Source organism: Mobula hypostoma, chromosome 11, assembly GCF_963921235.1.
Source record: "Mobula hypostoma chromosome 11, sMobHyp1.1, whole genome shotgun sequence".
NCBI classification, from domain to species: Eukaryota; Metazoa; Chordata; class Chondrichthyes; order Myliobatiformes; family Myliobatidae; genus Mobula; species Mobula hypostoma.
This window is the reverse complement of record NC_086107.1, coordinates 109748661-109765281: the sequence shown is the minus strand read 5'-3', so window position 1 is coordinate 109765281 and position 16621 is coordinate 109748661. Positions and strand designations below refer to the sequence as shown.

At 45.1% G+C, this 16621-nt stretch overlaps 1 protein-coding gene across 4 annotated transcripts in view; it reads right to left on the bottom strand.

Annotated features, from left to right (window-relative positions):
* scaf1 (SR-related CTD-associated factor 1) overlaps nucleotides 1–16621 on the bottom strand; it is an 81018-nt gene that overhangs the window by 31087 nt on the left and 33310 nt on the right. For all 4 annotated transcript variants that reach the window (XM_063062847.1, XM_063062848.1, XM_063062849.1 and 1 more), the window contains 4 exons: nucleotides 15041–15159; nucleotides 13172–13308; nucleotides 8306–8442; nucleotides 781–4818 (listed from right to left, as the gene is read on the bottom strand). In XM_063062847.1, coding sequence (XP_062918917.1) covers nucleotides 781–4818; nucleotides 8306–8442; nucleotides 13172–13308; nucleotides 15041–15159 — 4431 coding nt within the window. The remainder of the gene's footprint in view (nucleotides 1–780; nucleotides 4819–8305; nucleotides 8443–13171; nucleotides 13309–15040; nucleotides 15160–16621) is intronic.

Below are 16621 nucleotides of genomic sequence, written 5' to 3'. Positions count from 1 at the left end.
AGGCCCTGGAAGGCTTATGGAGGTGGAGGGTAAAATGAATGCAGCAAAATACAGGGAAATCCTGGAGGAAAGCCTGATGCAGTCTGCAAGAGAACTGTGACTTGGGAGAAGATTTGTTTTCAAGCAAGACAATGACCCCAAGTATAAAACCAAAGCTATACAGGAATGGATTAAAAACAACAAAGTTAATGTCCTGGAATGGCCAAGTCAGAGTCCAAACCTCCATCCAATTGAGAATTTGTGGCTGGAACTAAAAAGGGCCATTCACTCACGATCCCCATGCAATCTGACAGAGCTTGAGCAGTTTTGTAAAGAAGAATGGGGAAAAATTGCAGTGTTCAGATGTGCAAAGATGATAGACCTATCCAAACAGACTCAAGGCTGTAATCACTTATGCAATCAATTATTTTGAGTTAAATAAATAATCAATAATTGAGGGAAAAAGGCTTTTCTCCCCCACTATGGAAAAAAATTATTTTGTGTTTAATAATTGGAATAAGTTTAGGGCAATTTGTAGAAATTTGTTTTCATCTTGACATGAGTCTTTTCTGCTTATCAGTGTCAAAAAAACCAACTGAATCCACTGTGATTCAATTTTGTAAAATAATAAAACAAGAAAACTTCCAAGGAGGATGAATACTTTTTATAGGCACTGTATATGTGTCTCAGACTTTTACATAGTACTGTAGATGTTTCAATATTCAATAAGTTTCAATGAGAACATCCCCCTCCCACTGTTCTTCTTCAAAAAAGAGTACACTTCTTGCCAAGAATACTTACGTGCTAACATTCCTCCTCCTGTCTGGAGGTCCCATGACAGTGGTTTGTTCAGTGTTCTTGGTTTATCCCCGTTGACCTTTGAAGTGTCGCTGTGCTCATGATAATCCTTCGGTTGTTGAGGGAGGGGTGGTGGAGGAGGCTGGTGCTGTGGGGGCTCCTTTGGCACAAAGGCCGGCTCCAGGGGTTGGGAGGTACTCTCGGAGATCTGAGAGAGGGGGGACAGTCCCTGCTCCACCGTGTCCTTCACAGGGCTCGGGAGGTTCACTTTGTCATCAGATTTCTCCGAGGAAGACCACTGCAGCTCTTCCTTGTTCCTGAAGGGGCTGGAGTCCTTGCTGCTGCTGCTGCTATCAGATGCAGCCTTCTTCAGGGCAATCTTGGCCTTGGCCTCCTTCTTCTTCTTCCCAGAGCCCTTGGCCTTCCCACCAGCTGCCTTGGCCTTCTTTGCTGCCGACCGCTGCTTCACCGTGGCTTTCCCCTTCACTACCCGCAATGGAGTGCTTTTGCTGTCCGAGCTCTCAGCCCGGTGCCGGCTGGGCTTCGAGTCGTGGACCTTCTCCTCGGTCTTCATGAACGGTGACCTGCTCTCCCTGTCCCGGCTGAACTTCACGCCGATTAAACCTCCCCCCTTCCCGCGGTCCTCCTTCATCGAGGCAGCGCAGCTCACTCCGTCCCGGATGAGAACGGCTACCTTTGACTGGAGTTTGACTTTCCGAGGCACCTGTTGCTTGCTTTCCTTGGATGGTGCCTTGATTTTCTTGGCAGACTGACCACCGATTAAATGCTCTTTAGCCTTCTTTTCAGTCTTCAGGCTGTCTGTCGCAACTGGCCCCTTTTGCCCTTCGGTTAGCTTCTTCCTTCGCTTCTCCTTGGTAGGCTTCTCTTCCGGGTGAGCTCTCTTTCGGTCCTTCACTTTGGTCAGCTTAGCGCCAGTCTCTCCCACTCGGTGGCTTTTCTCGTGAACACTCCTCCTCTCATTCTTGCCGTCTGGCCCCTTCCCCGGCACCCTGCCCTCCTGCAAGTGGTCAGCTGGTTCCACATCGGAGAAGCTGTTCTCAAAGCCCAATTCATCCGAGTCATAAATGGCTTCCCGGTTTGGGGAGAGGGCTGCCACTTCCATTGAATCGTCTTGGTCTTCCATGGCCTCCCCTGGGTTCACAGTAATGGTTCTGGTAATAGAGCGAGCTTTAATTAGAATGTCATCATCATTCAGCTCCTGAATCGAAGGAGGAACCACTATCCTGCTGTCACGCCTTCCCTTTGTAGTTTTCTCGTGTTTCTTTTCACTCACAGGATTTCTCTCTCTACTCTTGTCCTTCTCTTTTTCGCTCTTTTCTTTTGACCTTCTAGGGGAAGGGCTGGGCTGTCTCTTCTCCCTCTGGGACCTCTCCTTGGACCTTGACCTTGAATGCCTTCGGCGCTTTGAGGCTTCCACCTCTCGATGTTTCTCCTTCTTGCGCCTTTCCTTCCTGGACTTGCTGCTCGAGCGGGAACGGTGGAATGACCCACTTTCCTTTGACGGGGGCGGGCGGCCCTTCCACCTCTCAGCCGAAGCTCTCATGGAGCCCAGAGCCGACATGCTGGTGCTGATGGAGGGTGACCAGGATCTAGACCTTCGGTGCTCCCTGGAACGGGTGCGAGACCGGGACACCTTATGACGTGATCGGGAGCTCGACCGCCTTCGTTCCCAGGACCTGGATCTCGACCGGGACTTTTTGTGATGGATTCGCAATCTGCTTCGGGACGTGGACCTTTTGCGCTCACGAGACTGGGACCTGGATCGCTTCCGGTCCTTCGATCGGGTCTTCTTGTGTTCCCGCTTGCGTTTTTTCCGGCTGCGGGAGCTGGACTCCGAGTGGGAGCCGGACTGGCCTTTGGATTCTGCTGGTGACCTCGAGTGTTTCGGCACCTTCTCTCTCTGTTGATTTGTCACCTTTCTCCTGCGGTCTAATTTCTTCCGTCCACCCTCCGTCGAGTTTTCACCCAGGTCAATCTGCAACGCCCCCTCGTCAGAGTCGGCATGAAGGGAAATAAAATCGTCCCCTTCAACTCCTCTTAGACGCTCAAAAATCCGCCCTCGAGTGCGAAAGGTCCTGGCCGGGCTGAAGTTCTCTTCATCCTGTTGGACAATCTCACCTTCTTCGATTTCAGAATCTTCGTACTTGTGTGCATCGTCTGGCCACTTGGAGACATTCACCGTGAAGACAAGGTTGTCTTTTCTCTCCACGGTACGGTGGGACTTGTGGTGATACCTGGAAGTAGAAGAGGACTTGCTTTTGTGCTCTGCCTTCGAGTGCCCCTTACCACCAGATTTATCCTTCCGTACGGCTTCAGCTCTCGAGCGCTGCTTCAACGCCGACTTTGATCCCACCCGACCACTTGAGCTCATCTTTTCTGCAGACCGGCTCTGGGATTTGTGTGTTCCTGCCATCTCAGACTCCACCTTTTCAGAGTCCTTCTGATACCTGGGTGCATTCTGCAGATCTGAAGCCACTTTGTGTTTGGAAGCTTCTGTGGGACCAGTGCTCATCTTTCCTTTAAGGCTTGGCTCCTTCGCTTGTTCACTTTTCCAAGGGTCACCCTCTTCCAAGGGATGGACCTGTTTCTCCATAACCTTTAATGACTCAGGCTCTTCTTTCATCTTTGGATCAGGATTATGCATCAAGCTAAAATCCATTGGTGATGACACTGGCTCTTCACCTTCAAACATTGCACAGGCTGTTTCATCTATCATCAGTTCATTCTGGGACTGAGTATCATCTTCTGAGTCAACCGAGTTGGAGTCTGGTTGAGAGATTGAGTCAAGCTGAGCCTCACTCTGAAGTTTAGAATCAGGTTCGATCGTGGAGCTTAACTCTGTAAAGCTGGCGTGGGACTCCGGCTGTGCGTCTCCGCACTCGGGCGAACTGTAGAGGTCAGGTTCTAGGTTTGACTTGACCGCATGCCCACAGTCAGGCCGTAGCTCTACATCTGATGACACGCACGTCGTCGACTCTGGGGACCGTTCCATCTCGTACTCAGGGCTCATGCAGTCCTCCTCCTCTTCCTCCTCGGTTAGCCCGGCATCGCTAACAATTTTCAGCTCACCTTCGGAGTCATCTCCCATTGGGCTCAAGTTGTTTGAACTTGCGATGGAACCCGTAGGGTCAAACGGGTCATACTTCTCCTCGTCGTCCTCCTCGGGTTCCTCCTCCTCATCGTCCAAGCCCGTCCTTTCTTTCGGCGAAAAGTCACCACCTATAAACTCTCCGTTAATATTTTCTTCATCAGTTGGATTGAATGGGTCATAGGCTTCAGGCCTCAGTCGACTGTCAGAACAACTAATCCGATTAGTGACGCTCTGGTGGCAAGGGACTGAACTGGACTCTGTCTTTTCACACGTTTGAGGCATGCTAGATGAGCTGGGTTGGTTCCCTGAGTTGGAGCAGCCACCTCCGTTTAATGGCCGTTGCTGACCATTTGAGATACCACTACCGTTGCCAAGGACTATGCCCCAACTGACCCCTTCAGAGGGATGCAAGCCCTGGGTAGTACCCACAAGCCTTTTTATAGGAGAATCAGCCATCGGCTTTTGATCTGTGCTCGGATTCACAAGCACACCGAGCCTGTTGCTTCTCGGTGATAGGCAAATGAGATCTACCCCCAATGGATCCAGCCTTCTTTTCATTGTCAAGTCTACATTGGGGGAGAAAACGGATGCTTTGAAGCCTGTAGCCACTGGCTGGTTACTCTTCTCTGTCCTTGTATCGGGGTTTCTCGTTCTCGAGTCCCCCAAAGTCTCAGTTTGCTCCAGATTACCCATGTTTCTCAGCAACCCTTGCCTCAGGCAGTCCAAGGATGCTGGTGACAAAGCGTATGAATCCAACAGACCCAACCCATCGTTCGCCTTCTTCATGCCGTGGGATTCCATGGAATGGCTTCCGCTGTTCCTTGTGTTGGACAGTCCACCACTGCATAAGCAATTCCTGAAAGGTAAAGCTTCCCTTACGATGCTCTGAGACGGTACCCTCAGTGACGGAGATGGAAAGCCACTGGACACTGCAAGGAGAAACAAAGAAAAACTTAGCATCAATCCGAAAAGACGTGGTGGGTTCACCTTCCCTCAATCCTATTCTACCGCTTCTATAGAACACAGAGGAATCTTATCTTGAGGCAGTTTGCCCAAGCCTCCTGAGTTGTAGTGGTGCTCAGCTGTGATGACAAGAGTCTCAAGTCACGAGGAGGTGTTGTATCTGCCAAACACAAGGTCCACCCATAGTTTCTCTGAAATATACTGGGTAAGGTGACTGAGTCACCGGAGGCCATAGAACATAGACAGTACTGCACAGTACAGGCCCTTCGGCCCATGATGTTGTGACAAACTTTCTACCTGTCTTTAAGATTCAGTCTAACTCTTCCCACACAGCCCTCCATTTTTCTATCATCCAAGTGCCTATCCAAGAGTTTCTTAAGTGTCCCGAACGTATCTATCTCTACCACCAGCCTTGGCAGCGCGTTCCACACACTCACCACTCTCCATGTAATAAAAAAAAAAGCAACTTACCGCTGACCCACCTCCTATACTTTCCTCCAATCACTTTAGCCATTTCCATTTCTTGTACTTCTCGTATTAGCCATTTCCACCCTGGGAAAAGGTCTGGCTGTTCACCCAATCTAAGCCTCTTAACACCTTGTACACCTCGATCAAGTCAATGCCTGGGCACAAGTTCTTGTCCAAAGCCTTAACTATTCCCATATTTTTTAATTTACATTTTATTTAATTAGAGGCAGCGCGGAACAGGTCCTTCTGGCCCAAAGAGCCACACTGCCCAGCAACCCACCTATTAAACACTAGCCTAATTACAGAAAAATTAACCTGCTAACTGATGGCGGGAAGAAACTGGAGTACCCGGACAAAATGCAAGTGGTCACAGAGAGAACATTACAAACTCTGTAAAGACAGCACCGAAACTGAACCCTGAACTTCACAACTGTAAAAACACTGTGCTAACCGCTACGCTATGGAGACCCCAGTGATTACAACAGGAGTCGTCACTCGGACCCTCATACCAATTGTGGGGTTCAACAGGATTGCAGCTAATCTGATCTTTGCTTAAAATTCCACTTTCTTGATCAATCCCCTCAAGCGTAATTTTCATCTGAATTTTATTGGTCTTGCCAAAGGTTTCCAGATATCTGAGGGAATTTCAATCTTGAGTGGCTGATATCTTACCCTAAAACAATATACGCTGCTTCTGGACTAGAGGGAGCCACAGTAGTGCGGCAGATAGCGCGACTCTATTACAGCTTGGGGCATTGGAGCTCCATTCCGTCGTCTTCTGCAAGGAGTCTCTGTACATCCTTGCCGTGGAATGTGTGGGTTTTTCCCAGGTGCTCCGGTTTCCTCCCACAGTCCAACAATATACCAGGTAGGTTAATTGGTCATTGTAAATTGTACCATGATTAGGTTAGGTTAATTGGGGGTTGTGGGGTTGATGGGGTGGCGTGGCTCAAAGGACCGGAAAGACCTATTCCATATGGTATCACTAAATAAATAAATAGAATTGGGTTGGATAAGTCAAAAACCAGGCGGACCTACTGTATTAAAAAAAAAGGTGCTTACTGCTTTGAATCCAGAATTCACCTTGTATACAATGACTAGCCATCATACCAAGTGGTCAAAAGTTCCAGCCTTACATTAGAAAGGGAACCTCATTTTAAGAGCATTAAATTGCCTGGACATCTTGGAATATCTAGAATTAACACCGAGGCATGATAAAAAAAACATGGGGCACGTGACATAAGCAATTCCCAACACAAGCTAGTGATTAGGTTAGGGTTAAATTGGGGTTGTCGGGGTTTGCTGGGGCGGTGCAACTCGAAGGGCCAACTTTGCGCAGCACCTCTAAATAAATAAATACCCTACAAGATTAAATAACTAAGTTATTTAACGTTGAAGAACAATACAGCAAAGAGCAAACTGAGTCTCACCTGATGCAGGAATTACACTACATTGCCAAATCCCTAGTTACACTGCTAAACAAAAAGTTTAGACCATGAATTGAACTTTGATTTTCCTTAAGGCTACTTCACTTTTTCTAGCATATGATTATACAACAGGAAAAACAATTTAATAACTAAAATTCCATTTCCATAGTCTCCATCAAAGTGTTTAGCCAGAGAAAGCACCCAAGTAAACTTGCTGGTAATTACACTCAATGGCCACTTTATTAGGTACACCTGCTCGTTAATGCAAATATCTAATCAGCCAATCATGTGGCAGCAACAATGCATAAAAGCATGCAGACATGGTCAAGAGGCTCAGTTGTTGTTCAGACCAAACTTCAGAATGCGGAAGAAATGTGATCTCAGAGATCACATTTGGACTGTGGAATGACTGTTGGTGCTAGGCAGGGCAATTTTCACACACAACAGTCTCTACAGTTCACAGTGATGGTGCGAAAAACAAACATCTATTGAGCAGCAGTTCTGTGGGTGAAAGTGCCTTGTTAATGAGAGGTCAGGGAAGAATGGCCAGACTGGTTCAAGCTGACAGGAAGGTGACAGTAACTCAAATAATCAACAGTAGTGTGCAGAAGAGCATCTCTGAATGAACAACACGTTGAGCCTTGAAGTGGATGAGCCCGGCAGCAGTAAAAGACCACGCAGATTCCACTTCCGTGCCTAATAAAGTGGCCACTGAGTCTATGATTATACAATGGGAAACATAATTTGAAAAATAAAAATCCCTTTCCAGTGGCTACATGTTTAGCCAGAATAAGCAGCCAAGTAAACACATGCAGCAGATATTAAAATGTTCTTTTTATATAAACAATGACAATCATACATGTCAGACATTTGAAGTCTGCTCAGGACAACCTTAAACAAATAAAAATAAAATTAACAGTTTATACTCTAAGAGTAAGAATAGAGGAATGGTGCAAAAATATTAGGTATAATGCTTACAACACAGAATTATAGTGCAATTATCTTAATGTCCTGCAAGAGGACCACAACCTTGTTGTAGAGTTTGGAGGCTTGCGCGCCTCAATGACTCAGAGAACTATGTTGGCTGAAGTCAGGGCTTTGTGTTTTGGCTCTTGGTTGGGTCACCCATGCCAAACAGGTCAAAGGGTAGAGGCCAGACTAAGAGTGGTCCACTGATCGCCCAGGTTCGGAGCTGGGGCTAACAACCCTGATTGGTCAAAAAAAAAATTGTTACAGAAACAGCAATGAAGAATCCTTCTACATCTGAGTGTGATGGTCTTCCTGAGTCTCCACCGGGACTTGGATGACTGACAGTGGTGAAAACGGAGAGGAATCTACTGAAACGATTAAGGAAGCTGTGAACACCGTCACAGATGGAGGATCTTCATTGCTGCCCTAATTGTCAGGGGAGTAATAGGCAATTAAAAACAAAAGTATCTTACTGTACATTAAACATTCAAACCTTCACTGCAGCCTGTGTTTAATGCACTGAGAGGGAGTAAAAGAGAACGTGAGAGTGAGACACACATGCACAGAGAAAAAAGGAACATTTCCCCACCTGACTTGTTATATCGCCAGGTCCGATCTCTCTTAACAACAAACCCGGGGTGACGTACAAAACGGATGCCAAGACTGGAAACACCATCTTCTTGCAAATCTGTCGTCTCTTCTGTGTGTTCTGGCTCTAACCTGCCACTAGATAGGAGCACAGACATCAAAGAAGTGCATGCAACATGTTGAGTTTTCCCTCGAACGGACCTCAGCCACATGAAAGCAAGCTATGTTAACCTTATATTCCGCCTGGGTAGCTTCCAATCTAATGGCATGAACATCGATTTATTCCTTCCAGTAAAAATTTCCCTGCCTCTCTCCTCTTCTTCCATGACCTCTTATCTCACCTTCCTATCACCTCCTTCTAGGTTCCCCCCTCTTTCCCTTTCTCCTATGGTCCATTCTCCAATCAGATTCATCCTTTTCCAGCACTTTATCTTTTCAACCCACCAGACTTCACTGATCACCTTCTAGCAATCCTCTTTTCTCCCCCCACCACCACCTTTTCCTCCTCCTGCCTTCCTCCTTCCTTGTCAGTCTTGAAGAAGGGTCTCAACCTGAAACGTTGGTTGTTTATTTATTTCCATAGATATTACCTGACATGCTGAGTTCCTCCAGTATTTTGTGTGTGTGGTGTTGTGTTAACTTTACCCACCATACTCAGCTGCAGACAGACAGCTCTTGACCTTGCATCTTACTACTGGGTAATGATGGAAATCTATTTCCTTATGATGAATGGGACGGAGGTATCACCTAGCACTGAGCTGGGCCAGACATCAGAGCCACAGGAGCAGAAGGCAACCACTCTGCTCTGTTCTGCCAAGCCACTGCAGCTGATCAACACTGTAACTCATCTCCCTGTTATGGCTCCACTGTCATTACCAAATTCAAAAAGAAATCCCTCAATCTTAGTCTGACATTTTCCATTAGAACCTAGGCCCATCAGCCTTTCCTATCCACAGAGATCAACATTTAAGAGTTGCTAGCAGACATTATCCCTGAATGACTAGACTCTGATTTTAAGGTGTGCAACCTCGTTCTGCACTTTCCCAAGGGAAAAAGCATTTCCCGCTGTATCCTGTCAACTCATTTAGTCATCGTTCTCACAGGTTGATCTATGGATCTATATAACCTATGTTATAGAAAGGGAAGTTGAGTATTCCAATCACCCCATATGTCAAGCCTGTCCCAATTTTCATATCTACCTCCAGCCGAGAAATGACTGGATGATTTAAGAAATTATTGCTTTTCGTTTGTAGGGTTGTTCGCTGAGCCTGGAAGTTAAGTCACAAGCATTTGGTCACCCTCAGTGCACAATTGAATGTTGCTTCAATCGTTGTGAGCATTGACTTCTCGGGTGTCTGCAGCTCACCCCTTGGCCCTGATCCGCAGACATACAAGTCTGTAAATTGCATCTAGTTCAATATACTTGTTAATAAGAGTCCTCCATTGAGAACCAAGCTTGCCTACCAATTTCCTTTCTCTTGCCCCATTTGTCATTCGATCACATCCAGGAATACAGGGCAGTGGAGACTAGTGGCCAGTATGACAGCCAACCAATCAGAACAATGAGTCAGACCAATATAAACATGAGCACCCGGCAAAAACAACATTCAACTGCGCACTGACAATGTCACCTTGACTGGTGACGAAACATTTGCAACCTAACCTCCAACTCGGCAAACAACTCTACAAACAAGCAGCCAACCCAATTTCAATTATGGCTCTTTATGCATACGTATTTTAAATTGCTTTACCACTTTCAAACATATCTTCAGCTGCTAACTTGGGTATTCCCTCCATAAACCTTTGAACCTCTAGTACCTCTTTTAAGGTTCTCCTTAAAACCACCCTGTCCTATCAAATCTCCATTTGATTTCTTGTCAATATTTTGTTTGACACCAATGTTGCAAGAACCTTTGGGACATTTTACTTAGTTGGAGAGGTTCTATAGATATTATACTTGATCTTAACCAAATGGCCAAGAAGTGACATTTTTTTCCTGTTGGAGTTATAAAATGTACAATAGTACAGACCCCTTGGCCTATGATGTTCTGCTAACATTTTAACTTATTCTAAAATTAATCTAACCCTTCCCTCTTACAAAGCCCTCCACTTTTCTATCATCCATGTGCACGTCTCTTAAATGGCCCTAATGTATCTGTCTCTACCTCCCCTGGCAGGGCATCCCAGGTACCTGCTACTCTGTGCAACAAAACTTACCTCTAATATCCCGCATATACTTTCCTCCAGTTACCTTAAAATTCTGTCCCCTTGTAATAGCCATTTCGCCCTGGGAAAAAGTCTCTGGCTATCCACTTGACCTATGCCTCTTAGCATCTTGTACACCACTAGCAAACCACTTCTCATCCTCCTTTGCGCCAAAGAAAAAAGCTCTAGCTCTATCAACCTAACTCCATAAGCCTCTAGTACAAGAGGATTCCTTGTAAATCTCCTCTGAACTGTCTCTAATACATCTACATCCCCCCTGTAATGCGGTGATCAGAACTGTTACTCGAAGTGCGGAATAACCAGGGTTTTATTGAGCTGTAACATTACCTCGCTGCTCTTGAACTCAATCCCCTGACAAATAAGGCAAAATAAAGGAAATTGTAGGCAAGTTAGCTTGACTTCAGTGGTTGGGAAGATGTTGGAGCCCATTATTAAGGAAGATGTTTCGGGGTACTTGGAGGCACATGATAAAGTACGCCAAAGTCAGAATAGTTTCCTAAAGGGGAAGTCTTGCCTGACAAATCTGTTGGAATTCTTTGAGAAAGTAACAGGCAAGATAGACAAAGGAGAGCCAGTGGATATTGTTTACTTGGATTTCAGAAAACCTTTGACAAGATACTACACATAAGGCTGCTAAACAAGAGCCCATGGTATTACAAGAAAGATATTAGCATGGATAGAAGATTAGCTGACTGGCAAGAGGTAAAGAGTGGGGATAAAGGAGGCCTTTTCCTGGTTGGCTGCCAGTGACTGGTGTTGGGACCACCTCTTTTCATGTTATACATCATGGAGGGGCAGGTAGTGTTGAGGAAGAGGGAGAAGGCAGAAGGACTTAGATTAAGAAAATGGGCAAAGATTTTGCAGATGGAATATAGTGTAGGGAAGTGTATGATCATGCACTTTGGTAGAAGGAATAAAGGTGTAGAATATTTGCTAAACAGGGGAAAAAAATTCATAAATCAGAGGTACAAATGGACTTGGGAGTCCTTGTGCAGGATTCCCTGAAGGTTAATTTGCAAGATGAGTCAGTAGCAAGGAAGGCAAATGCAATTTAAGAAAGGATATGCTGGCATTGGAGAGGATCCAGAGGAGGTTCACAAGAATTATCTCAAGAATGAAAGAGTTAACATATGAGGAGTATTTGATGGCTCTGGGCTTGTATTCGAATGGAGTTCAGAAGAACGAGGGGAGATCTGACTGAAACCTATCGGATACTGAACAGCCTAAATGAGTGGATGAGAAGAGTATGTTTCCTATAGTGCTTCTAAGACCAGAGGGCACAGCCTCAGAATAGAAAAATGTTTCAGAGATGAAGAGGAATTTATTTAGCCAGAGGGTGGTCAATCTGTGGAATTCATTGCCACAGATGGCTGTGAAGACCAAATCACTGGATATATTTAAAGCAGAAACTCTTGATTAGTAAAGGTATCAAAGGTTACATGGAAAAGGCAAAAGAATGGGGTTGAAAGGGAAAATAAATCAGCCATGCTGGAACAGTAGAACAGTCTTGGTGGCTGAATGGCCTTATTCTGCTCCTATGTCTTATGAAAGCCAACACACCAATATGACTTCTGAACAACCCATATCAACTTACATAGCAACTTTTTTGAGTGAGCAGTTGATGTGGGTCCCAAGATCCCCCTGGTCCTCTACACTGCCAAGAATCCTGCCATTAACCCTGTATTTGGCCTTCAAATCTGACCCTATGAAGCAAGTCAAGTCTATCTGGAACTAGAATGAGACTAGATGATCTATGTCATATAAATACATAGACAATGATTGATTTTGGGCACGAACATGGTTGATGGAGATATACTCTGACACTTAATTATCTGAAAAAGCACTAGAATAGCCAAAGCTCTGAAAACTTCAGACTTGGTGCCAGCAAATGGGATCAGTAGAGGTGGGTATGAATGCTCAATACGGAGACAGGGGCCAAATTGCTTGTTTCTACAACGTATGATTCTAACCCACAAGCCCCCAAATAAGAAGGTGGTCAGTGATCAATCTAACAGGCATCCCATTCTGGAGAAGACGCCAGAATAAAAAAAGGTGGGGAGCGGGGAAGAAAGCTAGCTGGAAGGTAACAGGTGAAGCCAGGTGGGTAGGAACGGTAAAGGGCTGGAAAAGAAGAAATCTGACAGGAGAGGAGAGTGGACTATAGGAGAAAGGGAAGGAGGAGAGGACCTGGGGGAAGTAATAGGCAGATGAAAAGAAGTAAAAGGTCAGTTTGAGGAAATAGAAGAAGAGGGGAGGTAAAGGGAAAGTGATTTTTTTTTACCAGAAGGAGAAATCGATATTCATGCCATTAGGTTGGAGGCTACCCAAACTAAACTGTTATTTTTCTCTTAACCAAAATCACCCAAGAAAATAAATCCCAAACTGCTGGTTGTAAAAGCCTACTTGTCCATCAGCTGTGGTGTGTCCTACAGTAGAATGGTGAATCTGCTGTTGAAACACTTCACTGGCTGAGCAGAACTTGGTACAATTAGATACTCTTTTCATTATGGGATTGTGAAAGGAAATACGCAAATGCAAGTTCTTACTTGATTATTCAGTCAGAACTGAAATACATTGCAGGGGATGTGCAAATGACAAGAGAGATTTGATTCAATCAGATTCAGAAAGAAATTGTTCTTACAAATAAGAGGGGCCCAGATCGGCAACAGATTCAGGCTCCGGGTTCAGCCGTGTCCGCAGGGTGGCTCCATATGTGGATCCGATGTGCTGTAGCGCACTGCTGAGATGGGACAGTAGAACTGATACCACTTCTTTCTCCTTTGAAGGGAGGAAATACAGAGAAGGAAGGTAATCAGTGAAAGCACTGTTGATTCACTCAAAGTCAAGGGGAGTGTTTTTTGTTATTATTATTCTTAACAAATTTTGTATTATTTATTATAATTTTCTTTGCTTGTATATGCACAGTTTGTCATCTTTTGTACATTGGTTATTTATCAGTCATGGTTGTGTGTAGTTTTTCATTGATTCTATTGTATTTCCTTGTTCTACTGTGAATATCCGCAAGAAAATGGTGGCAGATATGTACTTTTGAGAATAAATTTACTTTGAACATTTTTTGGGGGGAATAATGGAATGCAGGTCCACCCCAGGTTGGAAACACCCAATTCAGGTACAGCCCTTACATGGAAACAAGCATTCTGGGGCGAGATGAACCTACCAGCTGTTACAGAGCTGCAGGCATCGTCTGCCTTGTGGGAACTCGGTTGATCTGAGTTACAAACCAAATCAGAATCAGGTTTATTATCACTGACGTACGTCGTGAAATTGTTGGTTTGTGGCAGCAGTACAGGGCAAGGCGAAGATACTATAAGTTGCAATAAGATATAAATAAATAGTGCAAAAGAGGAATAATGAGGCTCATGGACCGTTCAGAAATCTGATGGCGGAAGGGAAGAAGCTGCTTTTAAAACAGCTGAGTGTGCATTCTCTTTAGGTTTCTGTACCTCCTCCCTGATGGGACTAACAAGGGCATGTCTCGGATGGTGAGGGCTCTCAATGATGGATGTTGCCTTCTCGAGGCACCACTTTTTGAAAATGTCTGCAATGGCGGGGAGGCTTGTGATAAAGCTGGCTGAGTCTATAACCTTCTGTAGCTTCTTGCGATCCATTAGAGCCTCCACACCAAACGGGGATAAGCCCACTCAGATGTACCCATTCAGAGTAGATCTGTGGTGACGATCCCACTCAGAATGCTCTTCAGGGTACATCTGTGGTACTGTTCTAGTCTTTGGTGACATAACAAAGCTCCTCAAACTCCTAATGAAGTATAGCCACTGGCGTGTCTTCTTCGAGACTGCATCAATATGTTGAGCCTAGGATAGATCCTCTGAGATGTCGACACCGAGGAACTTGAAGCTGCTCACCCTTTCCAATGCTGACCCCTCAGTGTGTGTACTCCTGACTTCCCCTTCCTGAAGGGCACAATCAATTCCTTGGTCTTGCTAATGTTGAGCGTGAGATTTTTGTTGCGACACCACTCAACCAGCTGATCCTATCTCACTCCTGTAAGTCCTCTTCGTCATCATCTGAGATTCTGCCAGAACAGTTGGCAAAATTATAGATGAGCTGTACCGAAGCACAGTCAAAAGTATAGAGGGAGTTGAGCGGTGGGCTAAGCACAAGTTCTTGAGGTATGCCTGCACCGAATGTCAGTGAGGAGGAGATACTATTGTCGATCCGCACTGACCAGCTTACAGGAACAGGACTCATTGGTAACCTGGTGAGGACCTGCATCAGCAACTTGCAACACTGAATGGCTTCACGGGAGCAGGTGGCTAAAGTGGCCAGCACACAGATCCGTGCCTGCTGTAGATTCACTGGTGAATTCTCAGTACTATGATTAGCGAACAGGTTCACTACTGTTGTATTTTCCAATTGGGAGAACGGTAATTGGATAACTTACTGGGCAGTCCTCATGTTCTTAGATGCTTCACAGGGTGGATTCAATCAACCCTAATTAATCTTCAAAGGGTCCACTCAGGAGCCTTACCGGGTTCCCGTTCCCATGGAGACTGGGCACTGCAGCCTCTGGCGAGTTTCTGGTGGCGACGTTGGATTCCACAGGCATGCACACCTTTCGTCGTCTAATCTGCTTCTTTTTCCTGGAATCTATAGGAAGAAGGGCCACAAAAAGAAATCATAGTTTCTCAGAGGACAGCTCCAAGAGAGAGACGCCAATTTCTCTTATCTTCTGTTTTGTTCTCCATACAGAACTGTAAACTTTTTTTTGACCATCTATCCCATTGTCTTTTAGAGATTGCTATTGTAGTGGCTTCTACTGTCCTTTTCAGACTCGTAATGGGAAATAAAATTCATCTGCTTTTTTTTGGCAATCTTACACCCGTTTTTTCTGTCTAACAAGCTTATCATACTTACTTCAAAATTATTCACAATTTATCAGAAGTATTCGTGATTTCTGTCCTAACCTTCACTTCACCAGAGGACTGCTTCTCAAATTTCTTTCCACAATGAAAACATTACCACAGCAAGAGATTCTATTTAACTGCCAATATTCGTCCCTTTAATAGACCCCATTGGAGATTTAGTAAGCTTTCCCACTCCAATGTCATCAGATTTCTCCTGGGCGTCTAAATCTAGAGCCACAAATGCAGATTGTCATTAATGGATGTTGGTGGGGTCGCCCATGCAAAACAGGTCAAAGGGCAGAGGACAGAGTAAGAGTCGTCCACCAGTCCTCCAAGTTCAGGGGTTCAGCTCAGGGCTAACAACCTGGTAAAACAAAATTGTTATGGAAACAACAATGAGTACATTATTCCTGATTCTCCATCTGGGACTTGCATGACTGAGAGTAGTGAAAACAGAAAGCACTGACATGGTGAAGGAAGCCCTGAACACCACCTGAGATGGAGGACCTTCATAAGCATTGCTGATGAGGGAATTAGGAAAATATTCTCTAGTCCGAGTGGTCCTGTAATCACGTTAGTAACTGAGGCAAACATTGATGGTTTTAAGGAGATGTTTGATAAAATATTGGGAAGAGAAAGACATGGAGGACATTTTGAGGGTGGGGGGAGAATGATCAGGGTTAGGTCTGAGTATTGCAAATACCGTGCAATTATTTGCCTATGTCCCTGCATGGAGAACACGGAAGGCATCAAATGTCAGTTTAGACACTCGATGCTGAGAAGTGAATATCACCATTCTTGACTGAAATCCAAACGGTTACTGCCGACCTGTGTAGTGGCTTCCTTTTGGTCCATGATGTGCACATATGCATTGAAGGGACTTGTGGATATGATACAGCTACATTTACAATGCAACACAAAGGTTTGTACTCCAGAGCATGTTCTATCACTGAAGGGGTCAAATTTGCACATGAAGGCATTAAAATGGAGAATAGTAACTACTCTGCCACTCTCAAACACAGGAAATCCTGCAGGTGCTGGAAATCCTGAACAACACACACAAAATGCTGGAGGAACTCAGCAAGTCAGGCAGTGCACATGGAGGGGAATAAAAAAGACAATGTTTTGGGTCAAACCCTTTTATTTTGCAATCACTATTAAGATTTTAAGGCTAATTTCCCCATCCTCCCAACAATTTTCTCCCC